The sequence below is a fragment of the Vigna unguiculata genome, chromosome 4 (assembly GCF_037176805.1).
Source record: "Vigna unguiculata cultivar grain cowpea cultivar isolate G323 ecotype 2 chromosome 4, ASM3717680v1, whole genome shotgun sequence".
NCBI classification, from domain to species: Eukaryota; Viridiplantae; Streptophyta; class Magnoliopsida; order Fabales; family Fabaceae; genus Vigna; species Vigna unguiculata.
Genome location: NC_140795.1, coordinates 3378334 through 3405092, shown reverse-complemented (window position 1 = coordinate 3405092; position 26759 = coordinate 3378334). Strand labels below are relative to the sequence as shown.

At 32.9% G+C, this 26759-nt stretch overlaps 5 protein-coding genes across 8 annotated transcripts; 2 read left to right on the top strand and 3 right to left on the bottom strand.

Annotated features, from left to right (window-relative positions):
* Window positions 1-2669: 2669 nt before the first annotated feature.
* LOC114182518 (annexin D5-like) lies at window positions 2670-6445 on the bottom strand. Its single transcript, XM_085672822.1, has 6 exons — window positions 6161-6445; window positions 5594-5739; window positions 4732-4953; window positions 3585-3800; window positions 3409-3498; window positions 2670-3114 (listed from the first exon to the last, which is right to left on the bottom strand). The coding sequence occupies exons 1-6, from the start codon at window positions 6234-6236 to the stop codon at window positions 2911-2913; spliced, it is 954 nt and encodes a 317-aa protein (XP_085528948.1). The 5' UTR covers window positions 6237-6445; the 3' UTR covers window positions 2670-2910.
* Window positions 6446-9583: 3138 nt separating this feature from the next.
* On the top strand, window positions 9584-12839 carry MDA1 (Mitochondrial transcription termination factor family protein). 2 transcript variants are annotated; one of them, XM_028069232.2, is made up of 5 exons: window positions 9584-9780; window positions 10790-10839; window positions 10947-11153; window positions 11240-12362; window positions 12545-12839. In XM_028069232.2, exons 1-4 carry the CDS (start codon window positions 9707-9709, stop codon window positions 12322-12324), a joined length of 1416 nt encoding a protein of 471 aa, XP_027925033.1. In that variant the 5' UTR covers window positions 9584-9706; the 3' UTR covers window positions 12325-12362; window positions 12545-12839. The 2 variants fall into 2 exon arrangements, with proteins under 2 accessions (XP_027925033.1, XP_027925031.1); XM_028069230.2 differs by having other exon boundaries at window positions 11240-12839.
* Window positions 12840-13067: 228 nt separating this feature from the next.
* LOC114182507 (uncharacterized) lies at window positions 13068-17744 on the top strand. 3 transcript variants are annotated; one of them, XM_085672695.1, is made up of 7 exons: window positions 13068-14599; window positions 15013-15051; window positions 15251-15318; window positions 16042-16106; window positions 16184-16273; window positions 16537-16629; window positions 17149-17744. In XM_085672695.1, exons 1-7 carry the CDS (start codon window positions 14226-14228, stop codon window positions 17548-17550), a joined length of 1131 nt encoding a protein of 376 aa, XP_085528821.1. In that variant the 5' UTR covers window positions 13068-14225; the 3' UTR covers window positions 17551-17744. The 3 variants fall into 3 exon arrangements, with proteins under 3 accessions (XP_085528821.1, XP_027925193.1, XP_027925191.1); XM_028069390.2 differs by having other exon boundaries at window positions 13962-14599; window positions 15248-15318; XM_028069392.2 differs by lacking the exon at window positions 16184-16273 and having other exon boundaries at window positions 15248-15318.
* Window positions 17745-19126: 1382 nt separating this feature from the next.
* On the bottom strand, window positions 19127-20254 carry LOC114182738 (uncharacterized). The gene is made up of 2 exons (XM_028069671.2): window positions 19992-20254; window positions 19127-19897 (listed from the first exon to the last, which is right to left on the bottom strand). The coding sequence occupies exons 1-2, from the start codon at window positions 20189-20191 to the stop codon at window positions 19267-19269; spliced, it is 831 nt and encodes a 276-aa protein (XP_027925472.2). The 5' UTR covers window positions 20192-20254; the 3' UTR covers window positions 19127-19266.
* A 2767-nt stretch (window positions 20255-23021) lies between these two features.
* Window positions 23022-26612, bottom strand: LOC114182387 (UV-B-induced protein At3g17800, chloroplastic-like). The gene is made up of 4 exons (XM_028069260.2): window positions 26581-26612; window positions 26335-26480; window positions 25165-25469; window positions 23022-24081 (listed from the first exon to the last, which is right to left on the bottom strand). The coding sequence occupies exons 2-4, from the start codon at window positions 26452-26454 to the stop codon at window positions 23262-23264; spliced, it is 1245 nt and encodes a 414-aa protein (XP_027925061.1). The 5' UTR covers window positions 26455-26480; window positions 26581-26612; the 3' UTR covers window positions 23022-23261.
* Window positions 26613-26759: the final 147 nt, after the last annotated feature.

Below are 26759 nucleotides of genomic sequence, written 5' to 3'. Positions count from 1 at the left end.
TATTTTATATACTATTATTACATTCTTCGATAATAAATTTATTCTCCTTCGTTGGGAGTAGTAGATTTTGAAAAAAAAAAATGTTTTTGTATGTTAATTGATATTTTGAATAGTCATAATTGCTATGTATATATATGTTTTTTTCTTATGACTTCTGTTGAAGAAAAAATTATTAGTTTAAAGATGTTTCACCTTAAACTTTTACTTTTAAGCTTAAAAATATAAGTGTGCACAATGAAGTAAGATCTTAGAGTTTGAATCCTGATTTGACTTATTATATTATGGAAAAAGTTGGTAATTAAACCTTTCAATTTCCAATAATTAACTTTTACCTAAGTTTTTGGGTAATCTGTTTCTTTTCCCAAATATGAAAGTGAATTTTATGGGTTGTATCATTTGTGAGTGATAATTCTATTGAGAGTCTAAAGCAGAAATGTTAAAAATATACAATTGGTATTTGTTTGGTGAGCCATTAATTTTGTCTAATTTTTCGTATTGCTTCAGCAAATTCCTCTCACAATTTATTATTAATAATCAATAAATATTAAATATAAATAATATATCAAATTATTAAACGATAGCATTTTAAGAGGGTCAAACGTATCATCTTCCAATAATAAATATAGCATTCGATGTGAATTGACATCTGTTACAGAGGAGCTGACGTCAACTTTAATTTGAAGGTCAGTTACAATGTGAGCTCACATAATTTTTGTGATTTTAATTATAAGAATGTCACCATTTATTTTTTACGTTAGTATTTTCGAATACTGAAATTCAATTAATAACATTATAAGAATGTTTAATGAGTGACATTATAAGAATGTTTAATGAGTGACATCATAAATTCAATAAACTTATCATCCTTTATATGTTTCCATATTAAAAATGCGCGTTAAACTTTAAAACTACATCAATAGATGATAGTACAAAATATTAGTTATGTGTAATGCTTTTCTTATTATATTTATATGCATATATTTTTTCTTGATATATATTAATATTTAGAAGAGTTACGCATTACTATAACAAAATGGACTCAGTATATTAAAAAAGCCGAAATTAAGCATGAAGATTTTTATACTATTATTAAACATTTGTGTCATTCTTAATGACGTGCTTGTTTCTTGTATTAGAGGAAAAGACAAAAAATGGGTAAGAAATGAATTCGAAGTCCGATTTTTTTTTTTTTAGGTCAAAAGTGAAAAATGAGTAATAGAAAGAAGTGGTAGTTCATGACATGTTCTTAGATGCAGATTGTAGTGTGAATCACCATATTTTAAAATTTTTGAAGTTTTAATAGAACAAGAAATCTCACATAAGTCAAGAAAAACTTAAAATTTCATATATAATTATGCATTATAAAGTTGTGAAAGACTCGGTTAATTGAATGAGTTTGTGTACATAAAAACTTTTGCCCATAAGTTAAAAACACTGATTTTTTTTTTTTTTCATTTAAACTTGCAAGGGTTGGACTTTGGTATGCGCATTCTAGAATCACAAATCAAGATTAAATTTAAGTAATTTGTGCAATATTTTCAAAATAATAATAGTGATAATAATTTCTTTAACATAATGTCATTATCAATATGAGAACACTATCATTAAAAGTTTTGACAAAAAATAAGAAATTAAACGAGGTTAAAAAGAGAGATCTCATGTTAATTGAAAAAAAGAAGTTAAATTATAATATATAAATGAAATTTTGGTTTAAAATTTAATTTTAATTTTTTTTACTTTTTCTTCCTGCACCCCTCTAATTACTACCAACACCTCCATAGTTATAAAGGTGTTATGAAATACCTATTCCAAAAAAATTGGAGAAAAACTTTTAAATTATGACTTATACCTGCTATTTTTAAATTTTGTAATATGAAAAATTTACAGATTGAGCAATGGGGAAGAATTAGACTTAGAGATTAAATTATAACTTAATGATATTTTAGTCTTTTTGCTTTTGCTAGATGCAGTTAGTAATTATCGGGTGCAGGTAGCAAAAGACAAATTTTTCCCCTTCCCTGTTTGGAGGCCCAGCAACTGGAATCTACAATAAACAGCTCCTACATATTAAATATCACAGTTTCAATTTACTACTATAAATTATATTTCGAGTTTAGAAAATAATAAAGTTGTAGTTTTCAGATTCTTAACATAGTTTATTTTTCTTAAATATATACTCCTATATTTTTTTATTATTAAGTCTTTTGTACAACTGCTATATTTCTTTCATATCCTGTATTTATTTATCCCTTTTGTTCTTTCTTATCAAATAGTTATGAAGTTTAATTGAACATTTAAGTGAACTAATGACATTTTAATAAGAAATTAAGTGGTTGTGTAGTATTAATCAATATATCAATGTTATCACTTACATCTCTCACTTCTTTTGCTCTTTCTTTTCTTTCCCCTCCCCTTTCTATCTTAAGGCAAGTGGAAAAACATTCCTATATTTTGTAGCAGAAAAATATCAGAAGAACCCTAGCCTTAAATTATATCTCTAAAAGTAAAGGTTATAAATAGTTATGTGGTCCAATTATAACAAAAATGTATTAAGATGTTGATAACTAATGTTTACCCTCAAATCTTAATTTTAAGTAAAATTATTAAAACTGATGTCAATCATCTGTGTAAGATTGAATGGAAGAAAGTAATAGCTTTTCTAACCTCAATTTGACTGTTAAAACAGGAAAAAACATATAGTTATGCATATTTAATACACAACAGTTCTTCATCAATGCATTAGGTTGAAACTAATACTCTCAAAGCACTAGTACAAGTGTACAACAACAACAACAAGAACAACCTTATTTTACAAGCAGAGATCGGTTACATTACATGGATCACAAACCAATCTTAAACCATCAGAGAATGAGTTTACTGCACATGAAACATCATTGAACATGTTGTTGGCTAGATATTAGGGCCTAAAAGTGAGAGAAGAAAAGCCCTGTAGTGACCAGATGTTTCTGAGTGAACTGCATCATTCAGAGTCTTCCTGTGTTTCTTTGAATATTCAGCTTTGATATACTGCATGTCAACCTCTGTCCTTGTCACAATCACTCTTATCAGTGTGGAATCATCAGTCCCTAAACCTTTCATTGCCTTATGCAAAACCTGAATGGTGGTCACACATTTTAAAAAGTTTCCACATTCATATCTGAACAATCAATTCAAATAATGCTGGCTTTCACAAATCACAAGGCATCATTTATGCATATATCATGTATCATATCATAATACTTGCAAAATAAGCATATTGACATATCAGATACACATATCGTATCCGTGCATCATAATGCAGTATATGAGTAACATTAAGTGTCCTCTTTCTGTCAGTCATTGAACAAAAAAATTGTTGAAATAGCATTGGAAGAAGCACTCATCAAAAGTTGAAATGAAGTGGAATACCTTAGCAAAGTACTTTCCTGGATGAATGGCACATTGGACAATTGTCAAAAGTGCAAGTTCAAACAGCCCAGATGTTTCATTCTTTATTGCCTGATAAATTGAGATTGAATAAGCACAGTAAAAATATGAGAAGAAAGAGTAAATTTAATCAAAGAAATTAAAAGTGCTGAAGATACCTTCTTCAGAGAGTGACCATACATGTCATGGTAATAAGCACTGACAGCAGCCAAATGTGCAGCACTCCGTTCACTGAATATGTGGATAAAGGTCTTTTCATCAGTTCCCAGTTTCTTCTCCCCTGCTTTGTAAAGAACCTTTGCATCCTTCTGAGCAATTTCTCTGTTAACTTCAGGACCTTCAGGACGAGGTGTGCTTATATATGCAAGCAACAGCTGAAACAAGTTTCATACATAAAAGGTATCAATAGCAGCACTTCCACTCTTCTAATAACTTGAAAGGAACTCATGGATTTGAACATGAAAGGAAACTACTTTTTCATAGATTTCTTTCTCAAAACCCTGCACCTAAAGTACCCCTAACTTATGTGTAGAAGTGTCATTAAAGGTACCTTTTTTCTGCAGAAAAGAGGAAGGAGATCTTATCAAAGGCCAAGAAGACTACTGCTAATGGTACCCTTTTGCTAATAGTACCCTTTTGCGGCAAAAAACACCAAAATGGTGCAATTTTGACTTTAAAATTACCAAAATGGTGTAATTTTGAAGTTATACTGGCTTGGTACGACTTCATTCTAAAATAGTTGTGCCAATTTGGTACAACTTCAATTCGTTTGTAATCTCTTTTTTTTTCACTTTTAATTGAAGTCGTGCTAACTTGATATGATTTTAGTATATTGTGATATAAACTGAAGTTATGTTAACTTGGTATGACTTTCAATTCATTGTAATTTTTTTTTTAATTTTAATTAAAGTTGTGTCAGCTTGGTACGACTTCAGTGTAATGAAGTTGTATCAAACTGACACGACTTCAAAATTACATCATTTTAATTTTGAAGACAAAATTGCACCATTTTGATGCCTTTGCCACCCTTTTGCTGGTACAATCTCCATTGGTGTTTGTCATGCTCAAGACAAACAACACTCAGAAGTTAGTTAATTCTGTCATTTATATATACTCCGAAATTAGATAATTCTGTTGACAAGAGAAAAAGAAAACTCTCCATTAACTACAATTAGTCCATATATAAACAAATTAGTAGAAATTTGCTCACTTAAAAATGTTGACGCATTAATTACTGTATCAAAACATGTCCTAAATCACATCATCTTAGGTTGATTTCATGAATGTTAGCAAGAGAAAGCTCACCTTTTGATGATCACTCCCGGGGCTGGTGTTTGCTTGAATATCATGTTCAAGATAAACACCAAACAATGAATGGTAGACCTGTTTTAAATACTGCAGCTGAGATGGAGTCCGTGAACATATAACTTCAGTAGCACCTTCAAGGCTTCGCACCTCTACCAGAGACTTCCTAATGATTGATGCATCACGTCCTGCAGGGTCTTTCAACCACAGAAGAACTGCACTCTGATAAACAGAAAAAAGAAGAACATGTAAGACAAACCAGAAATGTTGGAAAACATTATTCTAAATTTTAAGATACATATGATTTAGTTTTCTATACAAATGTGTTTCTAGTAAATGAATAACGTGACCGTGATCACTAGGCATACAATAAAGTATAATCTATTTAGATGTCTATTTTTGTCTAAAACACATTTATGCTCTTTCATCGGTTCTGTTTTGTTTCATGAGTTTATAACAACAATGAAACTTGAGCCAAATTCACATAACATATTGTTGATGTTATTTTCAATTTAAAATCTTAAAACAATAAATTTGTGAATCTTCTTCATTCAATGTTCTTATTTATACTTAATGTCCGATTTAGACTCAAACTTGGATTCCTGACATATATGACATATATCATGCATAAAGATATACTTTTGTTCTTTGTTAGTAGTTGTACCAGCTTTTCCACAAGTTACTATCGTTGTACCTTTAAAATATCAACATCTCCACAACACAAAGTCATGAATGTTTGGAGCAATTTCTCCATAAGCACTTTTAAGCAAAAAAAATCACTTTTTCTTCTTATTTTTCTTACATAAGTTTATGGAAAATTTCCTCCAAACATGTTACTGGTGTATTTTGATTATTAGTGTACCTCTAACTTTCCACTAAGCTCTGAAGCTAAACGTTTGGAAAGTTCCTCAGAATACATTGTTTTGTACTCTTGTTGGATGTAGGCACGTTGCGTAGCATCACGATGAGCAAGAAGATTGATGACAGCACTGGTATCACAACCCAATCCTGTGAAAACATCACAATTAGAAAGAAATCACGGGTATGAAGAACAGAAAAAAGGTTCAAATTAGGGTTGAGAAAGTTCACAGCAACATAAGAAATAAACATTCAAGAGTCAAGACTCTTCACAATGTACATTTACATGCAAAAGCCAAAAATCAACGCAACACAAAAGAAAACAGCAACATTGTCAATCAGGGCTTGTTTCCAAACTTCAAAATTAAAACCAAGCATGCAAAAAGGTTAATACTAGGATGTTATATAAAAATTCACACCGACAACATGAACTTTAACATTTTGTGCAGAAATAGCATGTTCCTCAAAGGGAAGTTTCACACAGATAACAACCTAATTAATTAAAGCTCAGATTTTTAACGTGTGTTTCAAAGCATAAACAATAACTGAACTTTGAAGAGAAAAAGGGTACCCTTAAAAGCACGGTAAAGTTGCAGTGCATCATCTCTAGGAGAAGGGGGAACTGGGGGCACAGTCAAAGTAGCCATCTTTACCGGTAAGAAACTCTCAGAAGAGAATTGGGAAAACAGAGAAAAATGTTGAGAAGATAACAACAATGGGGTTCAATTATTATTAACAACAAAAAAACGTGTTCTTCTTGGTCCACCGGATTTAGAAAACATTCATTTCATCTTTCTTCACGATGTCCCTATCCAACCACTTTGTTGTACGAAAGTAACTTTTTCCGTGTCTCCACTTGTTGTGTTGAGCAAGAAATCCATCACTTTATCAATTATAATAAATACGTTTTTTTTTTACTTCATTTGACTCAGTAAACCACTTGACTTGTTCGAAGGCTTCTTCCCTGATCCAAACCTTAAAAAGGATAAATTATATTTATATTTTCTTGTATGATAGAAAAAAAAGGAGAGAGGTAAAATAAAATAATGAAGTTGAAAAAAAAAACTGTAAAATGCATTAAAAAGAAGTTCAGTCCTCAATCCTCACTGCACCAAATCCACTATGCTGTCATCACTTTCAAAATAATTCTGACCTGCATTCATGCATGTGAAAAGTTGCTTATATAAATTAATATAAGTATATATATATATATATATATATATATATTTATTGTAATTTGATGATAATTTAGTTAATATAAAATTGTCAGCATATAACTGGTAGTAATTTGTCTATAATTGTTCAAAAATTTAGACGTTGGTGATTGATTATACTTTCAATATGGAATAAAAGAGAATACCTACGTGATTATATTTTATGGTTAAGCTTTATAAGATGTTTCGTCACTAAGCATAAATGTTTAAGGAAATAGTATGAAATTGTTTTTCTAAAGATTAACTTGGCATTAAGTTGTAGTATGATGAATCGATTTAAGTTGTACATTTTAAAATTAATTATTGCCAGTTTGAATATTAAATCAGATTTTCATTCGTACTCAATTATTTCATGTGTGTATATACTAACATTATATTGTCTCTTCTTATGTCATATTAGGAAAAAAAAGACACTACTTCAGACAGACTTGCTATCTTTTTATTCCTTTTACAAAACTACTGGCCTGTTACGTCTCATTTGATATCTTCGTATTCGAGAATCTATAAATTCTATTCCGCATTGTTCACAAAATTTTGGATCGTCCTTTTTATCTTTGATTACTCGATAATTTTCACAAGCACAAATCTCACTTTTGATAGGCCCAAAAATTCTTTCACAAAATAATCCATCTTTTTCAGGTTTATTGGTTTTATAATGAAAAGTATAGGGTTTTTTTACCTTCCCCACTATCTCTCCATTAGGTAAGATTCTTTTTGCCCAATCACTTATTTGTTGAGGAAAAACTGATCCAATTCGGAGTTGTTGATGTTTATACTGATCAATCATAGAATAAAAATTCGGATTCAGTCCAATTAAGCTTCCTTCCTATCAATCCGGAAGTTCTTCTCAGATATAAGGAAATGATTCAGTTCCATAGCTAAAGATCATAATTCTCGAACAAGCAATCGAAAAAATTTTACGTATTTTTTAAATAAACGTGATGTTATATTAATAGGTGATAATAGTGAATAATTGTTGATAAATAAAAAAAAATATAAAAGTAACAATCAATTTTTTAAAATTTAATAAATAATTATATTTTAAAGGATAAAACTAATATTTTGAAATATGAACATAAAAGAGAAAATCTGTTTATATATTATATATTGTAATAGATAGATCGGCCTTTTTAATAATTTTAGCCTGCAAAAGCCATTTTCTTCTTGCATTCCATAATTTCTAACTGGACTTGAATGATTTTTACCATGATCATTTTTTTTAGAAATGAACTATGCATTATTTATTCTGAAAATTGCTCAAAACAAAATTTCTGAAACATGATTTTTGGAACAGAATTTTTGAAACAAGTTTTCTTGAACAAATGAGATGTACTTCAAAACAAATTTTTTAGATTTTTTTTTAACATATATAATACTTTCTGGTACAAATTTTCCATAACATATAAAATATGTTTTAGAGCGAACTATTTAAAATATAATTTCAAGAACAATTTTTCTAAAACATAAATAATAACTTATGGAACGTGCTCTGGTGAATAAGCTTTCTTTCTCTTCTTCCTCTCAGAATGCAATAAAGAAAGGAATTGTAGCATTGGAGACTGTAGTAGCAGAAATATTGAAATGGTTCAGCGAAAGAGGGTATTTTAATCTTTTTCTCGATTAATAAAAGTCTACATTTAGTAATAATGAAGGTGTGGCAAGAAAAAATGATATTCAAAATGGACTCACAAACGCGGAATTGGCCGAATGGATTGTGTTACTGAATCCAAGACCAGTGGTGCATTACTTGAACTTGTTACCATTAAACGGAGAAGATTAAAAAGAATAAAAATAATAAATAGGACAACGAAATAAAAATATTTTGGGTTTTGTTATTATTTAAATGATTAAATATTTTGTAATGCTTAAACTATTTTTAAAAAATTTTATTTTGTCTATATATTTTATAAAAATTAAATAAAATATTTTTCATAACAAATAACATGTAAATGTTAATATTATAATTTATTACAAAATTCTATTTATCACATCATAAATACTCTTAATTAATGACGATAATATGTAGGAGTGGCCATTCAGGCCGGCCTGTAGGCCCACGAAAAAAACGTGGGACGGACTAGGATAGTGAGCCCGCAGACCCGTAGTGGTCCAGCCTGTATAAGCTCGCAATCTGCATGGGCTGGCCTGCAACTCGCATAAAATAAAATAAAAAACTTGCACTTGTATATATTAATTACTTTTTTATAAACTCTTGCATTAACGTTTTAATTTTTGTATATCTGAAAAAGACAAATATTAGTGTTTGCAGCTCGCATAAAGTGTGCGAAACGGGGTAGCCCAGCCCGCGTTGTGCGAGCCTTATACGGGCCGGGCCGACCCGCATTGCCACCCCTAATAATATGGTACATTACAAAAATAATTAAAGACACATATTTAATTATTGTTTAAAATTCTAAAATCTACTAAAATAAAAACACTTACATCACATTTAATACAATAAGCTATATATTTAAATTTTCTTAAATTTGAAATGAGAAATACATTTTACACAAATAAGAAAAAAAATTGTATATTTAATGAAAAATTTCATTTAAATATAATTTATTTTACATTTAATTTTATTTTGTATTAATCTGGATAAGATTATAAATTTTATTGATAACCAAATCTCCTATCCCAGTGAACGTACAAGTTTCAAACCAATAAAAAAATTTGATTTCCTTACAAAACTTAATGAAATAAAATAAAAATTGTAAATCATAAAGCAACCAAATTATTATTTTTTACTAAATACATAATAAAGACCCAAAGATATTTAATCTTGGTTGCAACATCTATCGTATCTTATCTCCCATGATTCTGTCTGTTGTCTGTAGTCCGCGCAGCGATACAGTAATGAAAAAATCTTTCTTTTTCACAGAAACTAACTCAACCCTAAGAAGATGAAGACTTTCTCCTCAGTTCAACTACCCCACCATTTTTATTCTGCAAGATTCTTCTCTTGCACAACCACGAGGTACCCTTTTTCCTCACTCTTTTCGTGCACTTCACACTCTATCCAAAGTTTCTTGCATGTCTAGTGTCAATTTTTTTTCTTCTTGTTTTTTTATTCTGTCAAATTCAAAGCCCCAATGAGAGGATCAAGAGGGAGGAGAGGAAATTCAGGGAATGAGCTTGTGGGTGTGTTTGCGTTTGTGTATGTTGAATAGTAGAAGGTGTTTCTTGTGATTTTTTTCCCAAAATTCACAATATGTTCCTCTTTTTTTAAATTGTGAGTAAACTCATTACATGGATGCAAGATGCAATGTGTTTCTTGAGTATTAGAGCGTGCTAGTTTAATGTATTTGAAACAGTTAAGAGGCTCAATGTGGGAGAAAAAAAAAAGTATGGGTGTATCTTGTGAATTTTTAAGAAGAAAAAAGGTAGTAGTATCAATGTAATTTGCTCTAGAAAACATTATATACTTTTGATAATCAGGAAAAGGACGATATAGGAGGATTTAAAACTATTTTAATAAGAACTTATGATAACAATTTTCCTGCAAAATCTTCTCAAAATAAGTCATTTTTATTAGCCCTTAGGTTCAAAGAGCTTGTTTATACTATAGATGACTTATCTTATGACATAATCCCTGCATGTGTTTAAGAGAACATAGAATAGCTTATGAGATGTCCATACGCTTTTTTCGGTAAGTTCTCTATTGTAACTTAGGAAAACAACTTATAACTATATGAAAACACTCAAATCCTATTCTTTATTTTGATTATAAAAACAGCTTAAACATAAACACTATATAATAAGAACATATTCAGTAGGCCCTTAATTAAGTATTTTACTCAAATTCACCATGAATAGCTTTGGCTGACACCCCAATATCTTCTTGGTTTTCTTTTGTTTGCTTTTCTGTCTGTCTAACTCTCTATTAGTAGATGCATGCAAGGATTTCCATTCTCTTGTATATGTTTTTTTTTCCTCTTTATGAAATTATATGAACTTTTTTTTCACTTATGAATGTTTTACATCAGGACTCAACTTTCTTTTCCTGCAAAGGTCTTCATTTGCCAGGCAAAATCAGGTTAGAATTTTTGTTTTTAATTTTTACTTTTAGATGTTGAAATTGGCACAAGGTTCATGTAACATTCTAATAAGCATAGACCATTCATTGTGGTGCTCTTTCTTCAGGCATAGACGGGTCATTGAATTTAAAAGTGGTGTCTCCCACACTGTTAGTAGCAGAAAAGGAAGAAGCCAAGGCTGTATTGGCCTTGTTCTTGAAGAAACAAGGTTTGAGCAATGCGGTTGCTGCTAGAACCATCAACAAGTCAGATCTTTTCATTGATCACCTTGTCTCAAAGCTTCATTCCAAACACAGATCTTGGTATCTTGCAGGTTCTGTCACAACAATTACTCTTTTTCATTTCATAATTTTCTTCTGTGTTGAACACTGCTAATCACAGTTTTATTGGAACAAACAGGAAGAGAGCTTACAACTTTGGAGATCAGGGATGCTCTTATCCCTTATCTTGAATCCCTGTTTGAAGAGCATGGTGACATTCTAGTGGATGTAGTGGAAAACTATCCAAATCCACCTGTTAAGGACAAATCAGCAGTGCCAGTTTCTCCTTCTAGTCCTGTGTTAGACTCTAAGAAGCTTAAAGCTGTGTCACTAGTGAGTGAGACAGACCAAGATGGTGGCAATCTGCGCCCTCATATTGTCTATCTCATGGAACTTGGTATGGATATTGATCAGATTCGAAGTATCACACACCGATTCCCGGCTTTTGCCTACTATAGCTTGGAGGGTAAAGTTAAGCCTGTGGTTGAGTTTTTTCTTGAACTTGGGGTGCCAAAAGAGCACATTCCATCTATTCTCAGTAAAAGGCCTCAATTATGTGGTTTCAGTTTATCTGAAAATCTTAAACCCACCATGAAGTTCTTAGAGTCATTGGGTATTGACAAGAAGCAATGGCCAAAGGTGATCTATCGCTTCCCGGCCTTGATAACTTATAGCAGGCAGAAAGTGATGGAAAGCATAGATTTCCTTCTTGAATTGGGCCTATCTGAAGAGAATATAGGTAAGATTTTAACTCGTTGCCCGCATATCGTTAGTTATAGTGTAGAGGACAATCTCCGACCGACGGCGAAGTACTTCCGTTCTTTAGGGGCTGATGTTGGCATTCTTCTATTCAGATGCCCACAGAATTTTGGTCTTAGCATTGAGGCCAACCTGAAACCTATAACAGCATTTTTCTTGGAGAGGGGATACACTTTGGAAGAAATTGGGACCATGATTTCAAGATATGGAGCCTTGTATACTTTTAGCTTGACTGAAAATTTGATTCCAAAATGGGATTTCTTTTTGACCACTGGATACCCAAACTCTGAGCTGGTTAAGTTTCCTCAGTATTTTGGATACAGCTTAGAGAAAAGGATTAAGCCTAGATTTGCAATCATGAAGAAATCTGGGGTAAGGTTACTGCTGAACCAGGTTCTTTCTCTGTCAAGCAACAACTTTGACAAGGCCTTGAAAAAGAAAATGAAAAAAATGCAAGATGGTTAGGATTTTAGTTACAACAGCAAAGTTGCTCAATCCATCAGGTAAAGAAAATTGAGACTTTAAGGTAATGTTACATGCTAGAAGCTGCTGAACTTCACGATTCTTTTTGTTTTTGGAGGGATCAATGAAGTCAAAAGTTGCAGTTATACTGGAACATTATTAGTCAATAGCTAGGTCCTGAAACCATACTCTGATAACATCATGTTTGAAACCGTTCTTGCAGTTATTGTTAGATGTCCCATGAAACTAGTACTGTCAACAAGATGAGAAATGCTTCTGCAAAACCACTGTCAGATAAATTCAGTTGCAGTTTTGGCGCTGCAGCAATCAAGTGGTGCAAATGTTGCTCTGTTTTACGTTGTGTTACGGTGGATTTTTCATTAGAGTTTGGTTTATAGCAGATCATTTGCATGAATAGCCTTTTAAATTGGTTAAATTATTGTAATTATATCGATTTACAATACCCCTATGGATTGGTCTCATAGCAAATTAATGAATAATTTTCTCATTTGTTCGAAGTTATGGTCATGATGACTCAAATCTTAGTGATACCAATTTGTCTCCGAAATCTGGTTATATGGGTGTGTGTTGAATAATTCCAAATGGAGAAAAATACCTAATGTTCAGAGAACCTAAGCAATTGGAATAATGGGATGAAACACAATGATTTAATTTGAGTCATGGTTTGCTTTTTATGGTCAAAAAGTGCCTTTGTGCATTTAATTAGAAATTGTTCATTTGACTTTCTCAACCCTTTTTAGTAATGATTTTCCTTGATAATGTATATATGTGTGTTTCTCTCTCTCTCTCTCTCTTTCTATATATAGAGAGAGTGTTTTTCTATCCATTAAAAGTAGATGTAAATCTAAGTACTTGCATCAAATCTTAATCCTTAGTTTTATGAAATCTAATTGTTCAGATAATTTTACTTAAGTGAGTCAGTAAGGTGGTGTTTTCTTTCTTGTTGCATAGTTTTCTTTTTACCTTAAAACTTTTTCTCCGCACATTTTTAAATGAACTGATATGAATCGTTAGATTTGGTAAAATTGTCCATTGAAAGTTGGTGTAAGTTATTTTGGACTTACATTTAATGTAAAAGAATCTTATCTTTTTTAATCGTGTTTTTCGAGAATCAAACATCCAATAACATAGTTTATTCATCACATGTTTTTATCATTTATCCTATAATAAATATCTAAGATCCGAAGTGTCTGTATATATTCTGAATCCGTTAGTAACAATCCACTGGTTCCTCACTTTATGGAAAGTTTGTTTGTACGTCATGTCATTTTCTTGACTGCTTCAACTTAATCTTACCTTAAAATTTTCTGAAACACCACGTGTAGTGCTTAACCTCAATCTCTTTCTATCCTTTTACTCATACTCTGAAAATGGATGGAATTAATGTACTATTAACATTCTGTTAATAGACATGTGTTGTAAACATAATCTGTGATTAATATAGAATTATCAACCAGTTTTGTTTAGCTAGAATATTTTTCTGTTTGATTTTTAAAATAGTTATACAAGTTAATAAACTTTCACACATAACATTTTGTTACTGTAGAAATATATATCTACGCTGCATGTATTTGTTCTGTTCATCATCGTTATATATATATATATATATATATATATATATATATATATATATATATGCCATATCATTCATGGCCATCCTGTTCATCATCCCGTTTTATAAGTGCTATTTTTATCATCTGCAATATTTCTGAATGTTCTCATAACAAGCAAAATCTCCCCTTCATTTTTCTCTTTTTTTTTTTTCATCTTCTTCTTTCTTCTTTCATGTTTTTCAACATTTTCCTCAAGAAAAGAAGAAAAAAAACAACGTGAGAAGATAGAGGAGTCATTAACAGCAAAAGGGTGCGTGGATTTGGAACAAAATGGCGAGAGAGGCTTTCATTTTGAAGGAAAGTGCCTTGTTATCTTTCAGAGCATTGAAGAGCTTGTTGACGTTGATATGTGCGGCTGCCATGCTGCTGCTGCTGCCGTTCAGAGGGCCGAGGAGGGTGTCTCCGGCCGAGAAGCCGAGCAGCAAGGAGGAATGCCACCGGAAAGGCGCAATGGTGCGCATGCCGGCGAAGATGGTGCCGAGGAAAAGTGGTGTTGGTGTGGTGGTGGCAAGGAGGGAATTGGCCATAAGGAGGGTGGTGGAGGATGATGATCAAAGGTGTGTGAGGGAGTATTGGATTTTGGGAACCAAAAGGGGTGACACCATTTTCACACAATGTTGGACACCAGTTTATCACAAGATAAGGTAGATATCAAGAGATTTTAATACTCATTTCATTAAGAAAGGTTTAAAAGTTCATTCGGATTATGGATAGTTCAACATGATTTCATAATATATAAATAGATACAAATCTTGTTTTACAAGTCGATTTTGTAGGATTGAATTAGGTTTAAAATTCACTTATTAACATATTTTTGGTTCTTTAGACGTTTCATGTTGATTTTGCATCTAGAGCATTTTTAACATTTCATTTCCTGAAAACAAGGTATTCAAGTATGGCATAACATGCACAGTTTCTACTGCAAACGTTTTTTATTTCTGTTTTTAAGGAAAGCTTATGCATTTATTCCTTCAGATTATTCCCCACACCCCACCCCATTTTCCCTTTCTTTCTGACAGAAATTGGACATCTAAAATAGGTTACCTACTTTGTGCAGGGGACTCGTTCTTCTTCTGCATGGTCTAAATGAACACAGGTTAGTTATTTATTATGTACGGGTATAACAACGTTCTTTCTGACACCCCCTTATGGGGTGAGTTGGGTGGAAGAAGGAGAGAGATAGAAAGGAAACAAAAAAGAGAAAGTGAGATATTTATTTCTAGTTCTGAAGCCTTTCAGATTTTACATTACTTCTTTGTTTTCCTGAAGCCATTCCCATTATTCTCTGACAGTAGCAGATATAGTGATTTTGCAAAGCAGCTGAATGCTAATGGTTACAAAGTTTATGGAATGGATTGGAGTGGTAAGTATGAAGCTAATTCTAGTTTATGAGCATGCATGAAATGTGCAGGAATTGATAGTAATTCATGTTCTTGTCTGTGTATAACTGGCATAAGGATGATGGAACAATTTTTTTAACATACATTATTATTTTACACTCTTTGGTATAAGGAGGATGCACCGATTTCTGCAGTTTCTACAAAAACAATTCAGTTCTTGCTGTAGTGAAAATGTGAAGAAAATTTCTTGTAACAAATTTATGTCATTCTTTTTATTTATATTATAGAATTGGATTATGGAAGACATGTCTTCAACATGTCTTCTTTTTATTTGATACTTTAGTTGTCACCATTGTTCTTCAACATGCATGTATGTTTGGATGTTGCAGGGCTATGTTATTTGGATGCATATTTGTGCGATAAAGTAACATGTGAAGCTCCTGTTTATGAGTAAGCTTATTATCTGTGCGTGTTGCGTCTGGCTTGTTTAACAATATAATAGCTCAAACATTAAGTCAGAGTCTGAAAATAAATCACAGAATTCTTCTATGGATAAAGACTAATTACTTGCTTAAATCTTACTTGTTCAGTTTTTCACTGAGTTAAGTTTCCTATTGATATATCATGAAAACTTGAACTCTTTATTTTATAATCTAGTAGATTGTGTTCTACTCTTATGTCTCTTTCATTTCTAATATTAGATCAAAACCTGATTTTTTTTTCTGCTAATCCTTACATTTGTGTAGGACATGGTGGGAGTGATGGGCTACATGCATATGTCCATTCTCTTGATGATGCTGTTTCTGATATGGTATATTCTAGAACCTATAAGTATTTTGTAGGGTATTGTCTGAATAAGTTCTGATATACACCATTTTTGATGAATAGAAAGTATTTGTTGAGAAGATTCTCAATGAAAATCATGAACTTCCATGTTTCTGCTATGGACACTCAACAGGTGCAGCCATTATTCTGAAGGTGGGCTTGTGTAAAGAGCTTAATTTCTGTGGTTTTCACACTGTCATCAAATATTAAATCATGTCACAAGTGATTTTTAAGATAATTATTGTAGAAGTCAATGAAAGTGAAGTACTATGCATGATGATTTCTCATTGGTAATCAATGTAAAAACCTTTTACACTAATCAGTTTCACAAACTCTTGTATTAAATGATTCATGAAGCTTACTCTAGGGGAAAATTGATTCATCTTTTCACTGCTATGTATATAAATATATTGCAGGCACTGCTTGATCCAAAGGTTGAAGCCAGAATAGTTGGTGCTACATTCACCTCACCAGCAGTTGGAGTGGAGCCTTCTCATCCAATTTTGGTGGTTAGAACACACAGCTTGTTGCATCCATCCATATATACATATATACATTCTGACATGTTCATTTACATCAGAATATGTAAAGAGTTCAATGATCATGCATTGACAGTATAAAACAGTTTACCATCATCAACTAACAAGAAATCACCATTGATATGACTTTTGAGTGTGAGCTTTTCTAAGGAGAGACACCAATGAGTTGTGAACATGCTCATATAAGAGAGATCAGAACACCATTTTCAACCAAAACCTTAAGACAATGGATTTACAATTCTAATTATATGTTAGCCATCTTCATACTTATTTTTACTCGACGTGGAACTTCAAATGAATTCCTAACATTGAGTGGATTGTAAAAGTCAACAAACTTTCGTACATGATGGTTTGTGATGAGATAACAATGTAAATTGTTGTACAATGTCAATGCATAACATATTTTGTGTATAGAAAACATGGCATGCTTGCACATACATACATGATTGGATAGAAGCGGTGTTCATCTCTATGTTTTCTTGATGAAAGGCACTTGCACCCATACTTTCCTTTTTGCTGCCAACATATGAATGCAATTCTGCATATAAGAAGGGATTACCGGTGTGTAGAGATCCAGAGGCTCTGCATGCAAAATATTCAGACCCACTAGTATGTACCGGATCTCTGAGAATACGTACTGGCTATGAAATTCTTCGAATTACAACGTACTTGCAACAAAATTTCAGAAAACTGAGAGTTCCATTTCAAGTTCTCCATGGCACTGCTGATTCTGTTACTGATCCTGATGCTTCTCGAAAACTGTATGAACAGGCATCCTCAACAGACAAAACTATCAAACTCTATGAAGGATTCTCACATGACCTCCTCTTTGAACCTGAACGAGAAAACATCACAAGGGACATAATTCAATGGTTGAATAGTAGAATATGAAATAAGTTAGAGCAGTGAGGGAGCATATCAGTGAAATTTCAACCAGAGAAATTGAAAGATTAGCAGTTTAGTGATCAATTTCTCATTGGTTGTAAGAGGAAAAACAACTTGAAAAAGCCATGCAAACCCTGAGGCATGGTTTTTTGTATTGGAATCCTTTAAATCTTTTATTGATTAGGCAATTTTTATCAACATTCTCAATTATTTTAGTTTGGTAAAAATGCAATTGCTATCGTCCTTACTAAATTTATATTTGGATTAAATATGTTTTTAGTTACTAAATTTTAATGCAAAATTAAAATTCATAATTGTCTCAAACTTTGACACATCATAGTCCCTAAATTTAAAAAAAGAATAGATATAGTCTTTTTAACCTAATTGCGTTAATTTTTCTTTGGTTAAAATACCTTTTTGGTTCCAATTTTCGTCAACTTTTTTGAATTAGATCCCAATTTTCGCGGGGTGCTCAAATAGGTCCTAAATTTGGTCAATTTGATTCAATTAGGTCCTAATTGGGTAACGCCGTTTATATTGATAACGTTTCACTGTACAGTTGACTTTTCCTTGCTACGTGTCGAAATACTAATCCTACGTGTCAGTGTTTGCTTTATAATGAGATGGTTAATTAGGGGGTTAATGACATTAAGTTTTTAATTAAATGCAAGAAATGAAAATTAAAAAAGAAAGTGTTAGGGTTTATAAAAAGTCGAATAAGCCATCTCGTCGTGTGTGACCTTGCTCATGGTTGAAGCTTTGTTGCAGCTATGTCTCGGACCCAATCATCTTCTTCATACTGTAATAACTGCGTGCAGCGTAGTGTTCCCGCTTCTCGCACTCAAGCTTTAAGACCTATTTGTGATTGTGGGCAAGCTGCAGTTGTGCGGACAGCAAGAACTTCGAGAAATGTGGGTAGAAAATTCTGGGGTTGTGCTAACTACAAGGTAAGATTGATTTAATTGAATCAATTGCTATTGTTCTGGGTATGTCTGATTTAATGAATCTTTTATGTATTTTCTGTTCATCAACAGCGGCAGAGTGAAGGTGGTGGTGTTTCCTGCAATTTTTTTCAATGGTGGTACGAAGACGTTGATGAAGAAAAAGAAGTTCTTATTGTGAACCAAAACATGAAGATAGAAGATCTCGAGAATGTAGTTAGGGATCTGAAAAAATGCTTTAATGTATTAGCCGTAGTTGTTAGTATCGTTGGGTTGATAAACGTTGTGATGTTGGCGTTGATGCTGAAAGATTGACAAAAAAGGGTTGTAATTGTGAAGGTTCTGATGTACGAAGTTTCGAAAATTATGAATGAATTAAGTTATTTATGTTCAATGAGGTCCTCAATTGTGTTAGTTTTGTTCAAATAGGTCCCTACTTTTGTAATTGATGTTCAAATAGGTCCCAAATTTTTAAAAAATTGTTTAAGTAGATTGTGTACTGGATAAACTTTTCCTGTTTAATAATGTTCTTAATACAATTAATTGCATTGTAAGTCGTATAAGAATGTCAGTACTAATAAAATTATAATTCAGAAATAACCAAAATCCTCATAATTGAGATTAAACAAGTTGTTGTCCACCATAATCCTGAATTTACCAACTTACAAAATGAAAATGTCTGTGATCCAAATTATCCAAAAATGGCTAATGAATTTTACAAAATAACAGCCATCAAAATTAAAACTTAAAGACCAGATTACATATACATTAAAGAAGTGAATCAGAGTGGCAGGGTTGGTTGTGGAGGAGCAGAAGTTGGGTCCTGTGATGGCTGGTTTGGTTGTATAGTAGCATAAATTGTCTCCTGAGATGGCTGGGTTGGTTGTTGAGTAGCAGAAATTGGCTCTTGAGATGGCTGGGTTGGTTGTGGAGGAGCATCACTTGGCTGTGAGGACTGTCCTTGTGTAGGCAGTTGTGGGCAATTTGTTCTATTGTGCCCCAGTTCACGACAAACTCTGCATCTTTTTCTATGGCCACCTTTTCGTAATTGGGTATCATCTTTCCTCAACTCCCATTGTTCCAGCCTTCTCTTTTTCTTGGGTCGCCCAGGCATAATCCTTTTATGTGGAGGCATGACATCTGGAAAATCAGTGGTGGGCCACATGTTTTGTCCATTGATAGGGTAGATAATGGAGTTGTACATCTCTTCAAAAGTTGATTTCCTGAAACATAGGGGGATATAATCTGCTGCATTCAAGTTCAAGAACCTGATGGCAGCAAGTGCATGGCAGCACGGGATGCCAGTTATCATCCACTTCCTACAGCTGCAATCTTGGGTGTCTAGGTTGACAACATACTTGTCACCTAGCACTGATAGGTGTGCAACTTCAAATACTTTCCCCCCAGCACAACTACATTACAATTCATATAGACATATCAGATTCTACAGCAGAAATCATCAACAAAGATGAGGTTATACATGATCAACCAATTTATAAATCATACCTTGGGATCCAGTATCTACTTTTTTTGGATTCTTCTTGTAGTCTGCTGTTTATTTTAGTACAGATTTGCCCTTCCATTTTTTCCAGCTTTTGTCTTTTAGATTGCCACCTCTTCATCATGTATATTCGTATGTCTTCCAACATTGAGATAACAGGCTTGCATCTAGCATCAACAAGCACACTGTTAAATGCCTCTGTCATGTTATTTACTACTGTGTCAGTCACAGCATTCCTAGTGAATCTTGATCTGGACCAAAACCTGTGTAGAAACAAACATTATGATAAGTCAGTGTTGATATTAAATACTATAAAATAAATGAGATTTCAACACATACCTAGGTGGTATAGCAATGAGGTACTTGAAAGCATCTTCATTCTCCTTTTTAATATCTCTCATTACCCTTTCCCAGGCCACAGGGTGTGTCACAGTTGCTGCCTTCCACATTAGGTTTTTCAACTTCTGGCCACCAAACCGTTTTCTGAAATTAGAGTACAAATGCCTCATACAAAATCGTTGTTCTGCACCAGGTAATAACTCCACGTGTCTGGGTCACAATCCCAAACAGTGGTTTCCCCACCTATGTAATTAATAGGACCAAACTGTTTAAAAATTCCACCATGGTGGACCACAACTTCGAAAGTCTCATCACACATTACAAACAACTTTTTCAAACAAGTGATATCTGGCACATATAAAAAACATTTGGTAAGCAGGGTCCACAAACACATTTAATATCGCATAAAACATTTGAAACAACATACACAGGGTCCACGAACAAAAAAGGTAACACAACTTTCAAACAAACCGCACCGACACCGACAAAGCACGCACACAACCCCAATCCAATGACAAACATGTTCAGGACAAACGAGTGGGACACTACAACGAAAATCAGGATGCCATACAATAGCAGACAATGACAACACAATAGCACAATAAAACAAACAAAACCGCTTTCGAAACCAACACCAACCCAATCGCAAACGACGAAAAAGAAAATCGCAAACAACCAAAAACCAAAAACCAAAAACGAAATTGAAACCGCTAACGCAATAGAAAACCTAACCTGGTTAAGATATGTGCGATGAATTCACGTTGACCCCGTACCAATTGCGATTAAAAATCGAGTTGAATGTTTTCCCCAAATTCCAGCGCAGTAACCTAAACCCCCAATTCCCTCAGCAAAGACCTTAAGATGGGTTAACCCCTTCTACTTGCATTTATCGCGCTGCTTGTTATGTTTTATTTTTATTTTACTTTCTTTTCTTTGTTTTTTTCCTCTTAATTAAAAACTTAATGTCATTAACCCCCTAATTAACCATCTCATTATAAAGCAAACACTGACACGTAGGATTAGTATTTCGACACGTAGCAAGGAAAAGCCAACTGTACAGTGAAACGTTATCAATTTAAACGGCGTTACCCAATTAGGACCTAATTGAATCAAATTGACCAAATTTAGGACCTATTTGAGCACCCCGCGAAAATTGGGACCTAATTCAAAAAAGTTGACGAAAATTGGGACCAAAAAGGTATTTTAACCTTTTTCTTTTACGTGTCAAACACATTTCATGCTCGCATTTGAGTTATTTACATAGTTTAACTTGTTTTCGTTTCAATGTCAACCGGAAAACACGGTTGACACATCAATAAAATTTAACAATTGACTTAAAAAAACTATATCAATTAAAGTTTAAAGACCAAAATATATCAAAGTTTCAATTTCAGAGAGAGAGATGGATTTTAATTTTGCATTTCAAAGACTAAAATATATTAATCCTTTATATTTGATGCAAAGATGTAAAGTTTTTCAAACCAGCAGAGAGACGAAGGAGAGTATATCTTTCATTTGTGCAATAAAATAAAAGAAGGAAGATCTTACCAAATAGACTATTTTAACACCCGTCTAAACTTCAAAATTCCAAATTTATTCTCTTATTACATAATTCGAATTTATATTTTGCATACAATTTAGAATACAAAATAAATAAAACATTTCAGATTTCACAATTAAAATGTTTTTTTAATAAATATATACAATAGGAAGAAGGTGATGAATGAAGGGAAGAGAGGTGCGATTTTCATATTTTTATGAGGATGATGTGGTTCGAATTTAATTACAAACCAAGATCAAATTGAATAATTTATTATATTTTAAATATAATATTATATATCTTAAGTTAGTTAATATTGTAAAAACGTAATTTTGATTAAATATAATATCAAAACTCAACATATAAATGAAACATTATTATACAAACTAATTTCTTGGCTAAACCAAATTCACGAATTAAGTTCAATGAAGGTTTTAAAAGAAAAACCAACTCACCCAAGTCCTTAGTTCGAATTATTGAATTTAATGCGAGCCTTGCGGCATTTGAAGATCACGATATGCGGCAAAAAATCAGCTACGATACGAAACTGAATCAAGGTTTCTTGTATATATGAAACTGTTTTCCAACACATCTTCTATTTTTGATGCTTCTTGTTCATAGAAGTTCAAAGAATTATTTGCGATGCAATTTTTCTTAATTTTAGTTGTGCAGTTCTTGTTTCCGTATCAGGTATGGCAGGAAAAAAGTTGCTTGTTATGAATCTTAAAGACTGAAATACCAAAATCTCGTTCCCCTGATGGATGCTATAAAAGGATTCTTGGTATGTACATTTAAATGTGGAAAATTGTTTATATCAATTTTTAGCCAATAATTTAAATATGATTATTATTATACTTTTTATCTTGTAGTTTATTCAAGATATAGAAGAGTGTGTTATTACAGTCAATGCTACCTGCAGGCTAATCCTCTATCCTGTGTGCTGAATGATTTTATTTTATTTTTCAGAAAATAAAATAGTGTTAGTATATAAGTTAAAATTACTTGATAAGATAACAACAGGAGAAAAAAACACAAGAGTTAGTATAAAATTCATGCAACTTTAACAAACATGGTCATGAATTGGGTGTCCTTCCATTCGTTAAAAGTTGATTAAATGTATGTACATCTCACTAAAATAAATCTTGAACTCAGCCACTTTACATCAACCATCCTTATTATAACTGTTCCAGAGCCAATCGTAATTTGAATTTTGATAGGTCTACATGGTTATTTCGATACAAATCACGACAACAAAGGATAACCAAATGCGAAAATTCTAATGTATCCTTCCATTAGTGAAAATCAGATCAACTCTCATTATGATGAAACAGGTGGAAAACATTGGAACTTCAGTGCATATAGAATTTGTCATGGGATGCATGGGAATGAGCAGAACTCAGTTCAGGACAAAATGATACCTAGCGTCAACGTAGCTCTCAACATCCCACAGAAAAGAACCGAAAGTAACAGCTTCTAGAACGAGTCTCCTCAAGCTACCAAAGCTAATTTTGATGTTCTCATCCTTCGAAGAATCGATTACCCCTTCTGGTGTAACAACAATTTCAGGTCTTCCAAACAGTGCTTCAGTGTGCTTCTCAATGATGCTGACAGACTCTTTAGATCTTATTGTTGCGTATCTCTGTAATGTCTCACTATCAAAGGACATCACATAGGTACGCAACCTGGAGACTTTTGAACCGTTACTAAATCCCCCTGAGCTGATGCCACCACCAGGCAAAGTAGAAATTTCAGGATGAGACGTGACATGAGAAGGGCCCTTTCCATTGCTGACTCTGGAATCGTCTATAACAGTTTGTTGAATGCTATTTTCCTCCGCCATATTAGGAAGAATCTTCATTGTCTTCTCCAGCTGGAACCTTTGGACAACCCGATTAAGAAAGTATCCATACATTATTGAAGCTGCATAGACCTGTCCTACTCTGATTTTGCTGATCTGAGCGACAGATGTTGAATCCTCTAAACGGTTGCCCAAAATGATAGCCAAGTGGTTTTGGATCATCTCGTAGGCTTCAGGTGAATGAAGCTCCTCCAATTTTCCATCTTCACTTGGCCATGAATCAACCCGACCAGATTGGTTTGGGGTTAAGGAGGGAATCAGAGAAATGTTGGCATCCATAAACTTTTGCACCACCAATGCATACAATATCTCTTCTAAAGCCTTTTTCCTTTCTTTAGCCTTAACCTCAGCAATTCTCCTGGAAAATTTTAAAAGCCAGTGCAGTGGTCAATACCTCCTTCCTTTTATTCAGATAAAAACACACCTCGGTCCTTTATAATTACTAAAACAATTTCAAATAGAAAATAGCAACTAAACAAAGAAACATCATTCCAACAAACTGATTTTCTTGTGCTAATATAAAATGTTATGCTGGATTCAAAGTAAACACAATCAAATCTAAAAATAAAGCAACGAAATATTGCACCCTCAGCAGCTCCACAAGTAAATTCAAATCTATCAAACCATTACGCTTATTATGAGATGATACAGACAATATTTCTCCACCAAACAGTTACTTCGAATTATTTAGTTTAGATATGATATATACACGAAACTCAAACTTCGCACATGATAAAAAAGAACGCCACTTCTATGCAAACAAATGCCTTATTTTCAAAAATATTTCTTGCATTAATGATTAATTCTTCCTTAAAACGTCCTCTGCCCCTCCACCAAAATAATCTTAAAAAACAAAAAATGAACCTGCCAATCTAATAAAGTAATAATTCCAGGCAAGAGTAATTATTTTCAATACTTTGGACATGCGCAAAGAAAGTTATAGGAGATGTACATCACATGGTAGTTTAAGCCTCATAGGAGAGGTAGAGGGAAAACCAAGGGCATTGAAAGAAATTATTAAAAGGAATTTTATGGAGAACAATATCCTTAAGAAATTGGCTTTTAACCAAACCGAATGACACTGTGTAATTTACTTGAAAAAGAAAAAACAATGCACAGGTGCTCGAAAGGAGAAGACACAGATAGCAAAGATTCTTATGTTGAATTCCAAAGGGTGAATTACTGACATTTGGACAGAGCTAAACAAGTAAATTTACTTGAAAATATTTGTTTATCCATAGAGTAAAATGTAGCATCAACCGGTTAGGGGGGCCAAACCAATGCACGAGAGGGGAATTATAAATTTATGTATATAGATGGATTATGGGTTGCTTATTGTTTAAATTTTACTAAATAATAAGAAACTATCTTCCAGATTTATCAGAAATATATGGTCATAAAGTACACTTAGAAGAGTATCAGATATAAGTGTAAAGCAAACCTGTACAGAACTAATTCAGTGCCCGAAGCTGAAGGCTCTCTCTTTTGATTATCACCATCAAGATCAGTTTGGAATTGCTCAAGTTGCCGCTCTACTGCAGCAGGCACAAGATGTGGATGACTAATTAAAATCTGAGAGAGAAACTGGCCGATTGGAGACTCCAGTTTAAGTGGAGCAACATTGGAACTTGGTTCAGATGACTCTGGAATCGATGATGCAGCTCTAACTACAAAACCCTTTTTACGTCCAACTCTAAGTCTCCCGTGACATTGCTTGGAGATGGAAACAGATACAGAAGTGCTCAACTGCCAACCACCAAGGACACTCAGAACGCAAATAACTAATCCCCAAAACCTCTTATATGCAACAAAAATAAAATAAATAGTAATAAAATTAAATATTTGACAAAAGCACATTAATTCATGCAAACCAAAAACACTTGACAAATGACAAGGTTAGAGAAGAGACGTCATAATTTCACAATCAAACAAGAGAAAAACTACAAATATACTTTGTGCAAGTTCAAATTAGACACAAGCGTGCTCTGTATAACCCCTTTTAAAACCGAATCATATATCCACGATACAATAAAAACATGTTAAAAACAACCAACCATTAAGAAACAATCAGAATAAACTTTCTCGATTAGTACTTGATGGAGAAGAAAATAAGAAGGAAAAAACAATTAAACTTCTCTTGTAAATTAAAATAAAGTTATGCCAGGTTAAAATTAGCCTTAGAAGTATTTTTATAATAAAAGTTGAACTGAATAAATTGATTTTAGCTCATGAGAGAGAAGTTTAATTTTATAATAAAGAATGAAGCACGTAAGTTGATTTTAGCTCACAAGATAAATTTAATTCATTTATCTTTTCACTTTTCAGCCACAGGATAAGTTTGTCCAAACAAAACCTAAACAGCACATTCTTATAAGAAAAACACACTACTCGTAATTTCTCTTTCCCTAAAGCAAGCAGAAGCCCCAAGACAACACATTTTATTCAAGTCAACAACATCATCAATGTAAGAAAAACACCTAAACAAGCTAAGCTGAGGGAGAAAAAAATAAATTGAAATGTTAAACTACTCTAATCAACCACAACATACATTTCTAGCTACCACAAATAATACTCCAAAAATTAAAAAGATAAATAAATAATCGATTGAAACCTTAGTGGAGAAGGCAAGATTCGAAGGGAAGGCGAGTGCGGAAGGTCGTCGGAGGAAAACCGAAGGCCGAGGTGGAGCGGACGGTGGTGTGAGGACAGTTGCAGTCGCAGCCGCTTCCATTGACAGCTCTGCGAAAGCGATGAACGCTATTGAATGAAGGAAGAAAAAATTATGAATAAAGGTGAATATAATATAACAAATAAAATATAAAAAGAAATGAAGAAGATGAAGCTTGACCATGCCTACCTCTGACAAAGACGCAGGGATGTAAATGGAATCCAATACAAACAAAGTGATGATAAATAATCCCATTTTTTATTATATTAAAAACTAAAATATGTCCATAATTTATTTTACCACTATTTATTCTGTAATTTTTAATTGAAAAACAGACACAAAATTTCTTAAATTGGTTTAAAGTGATC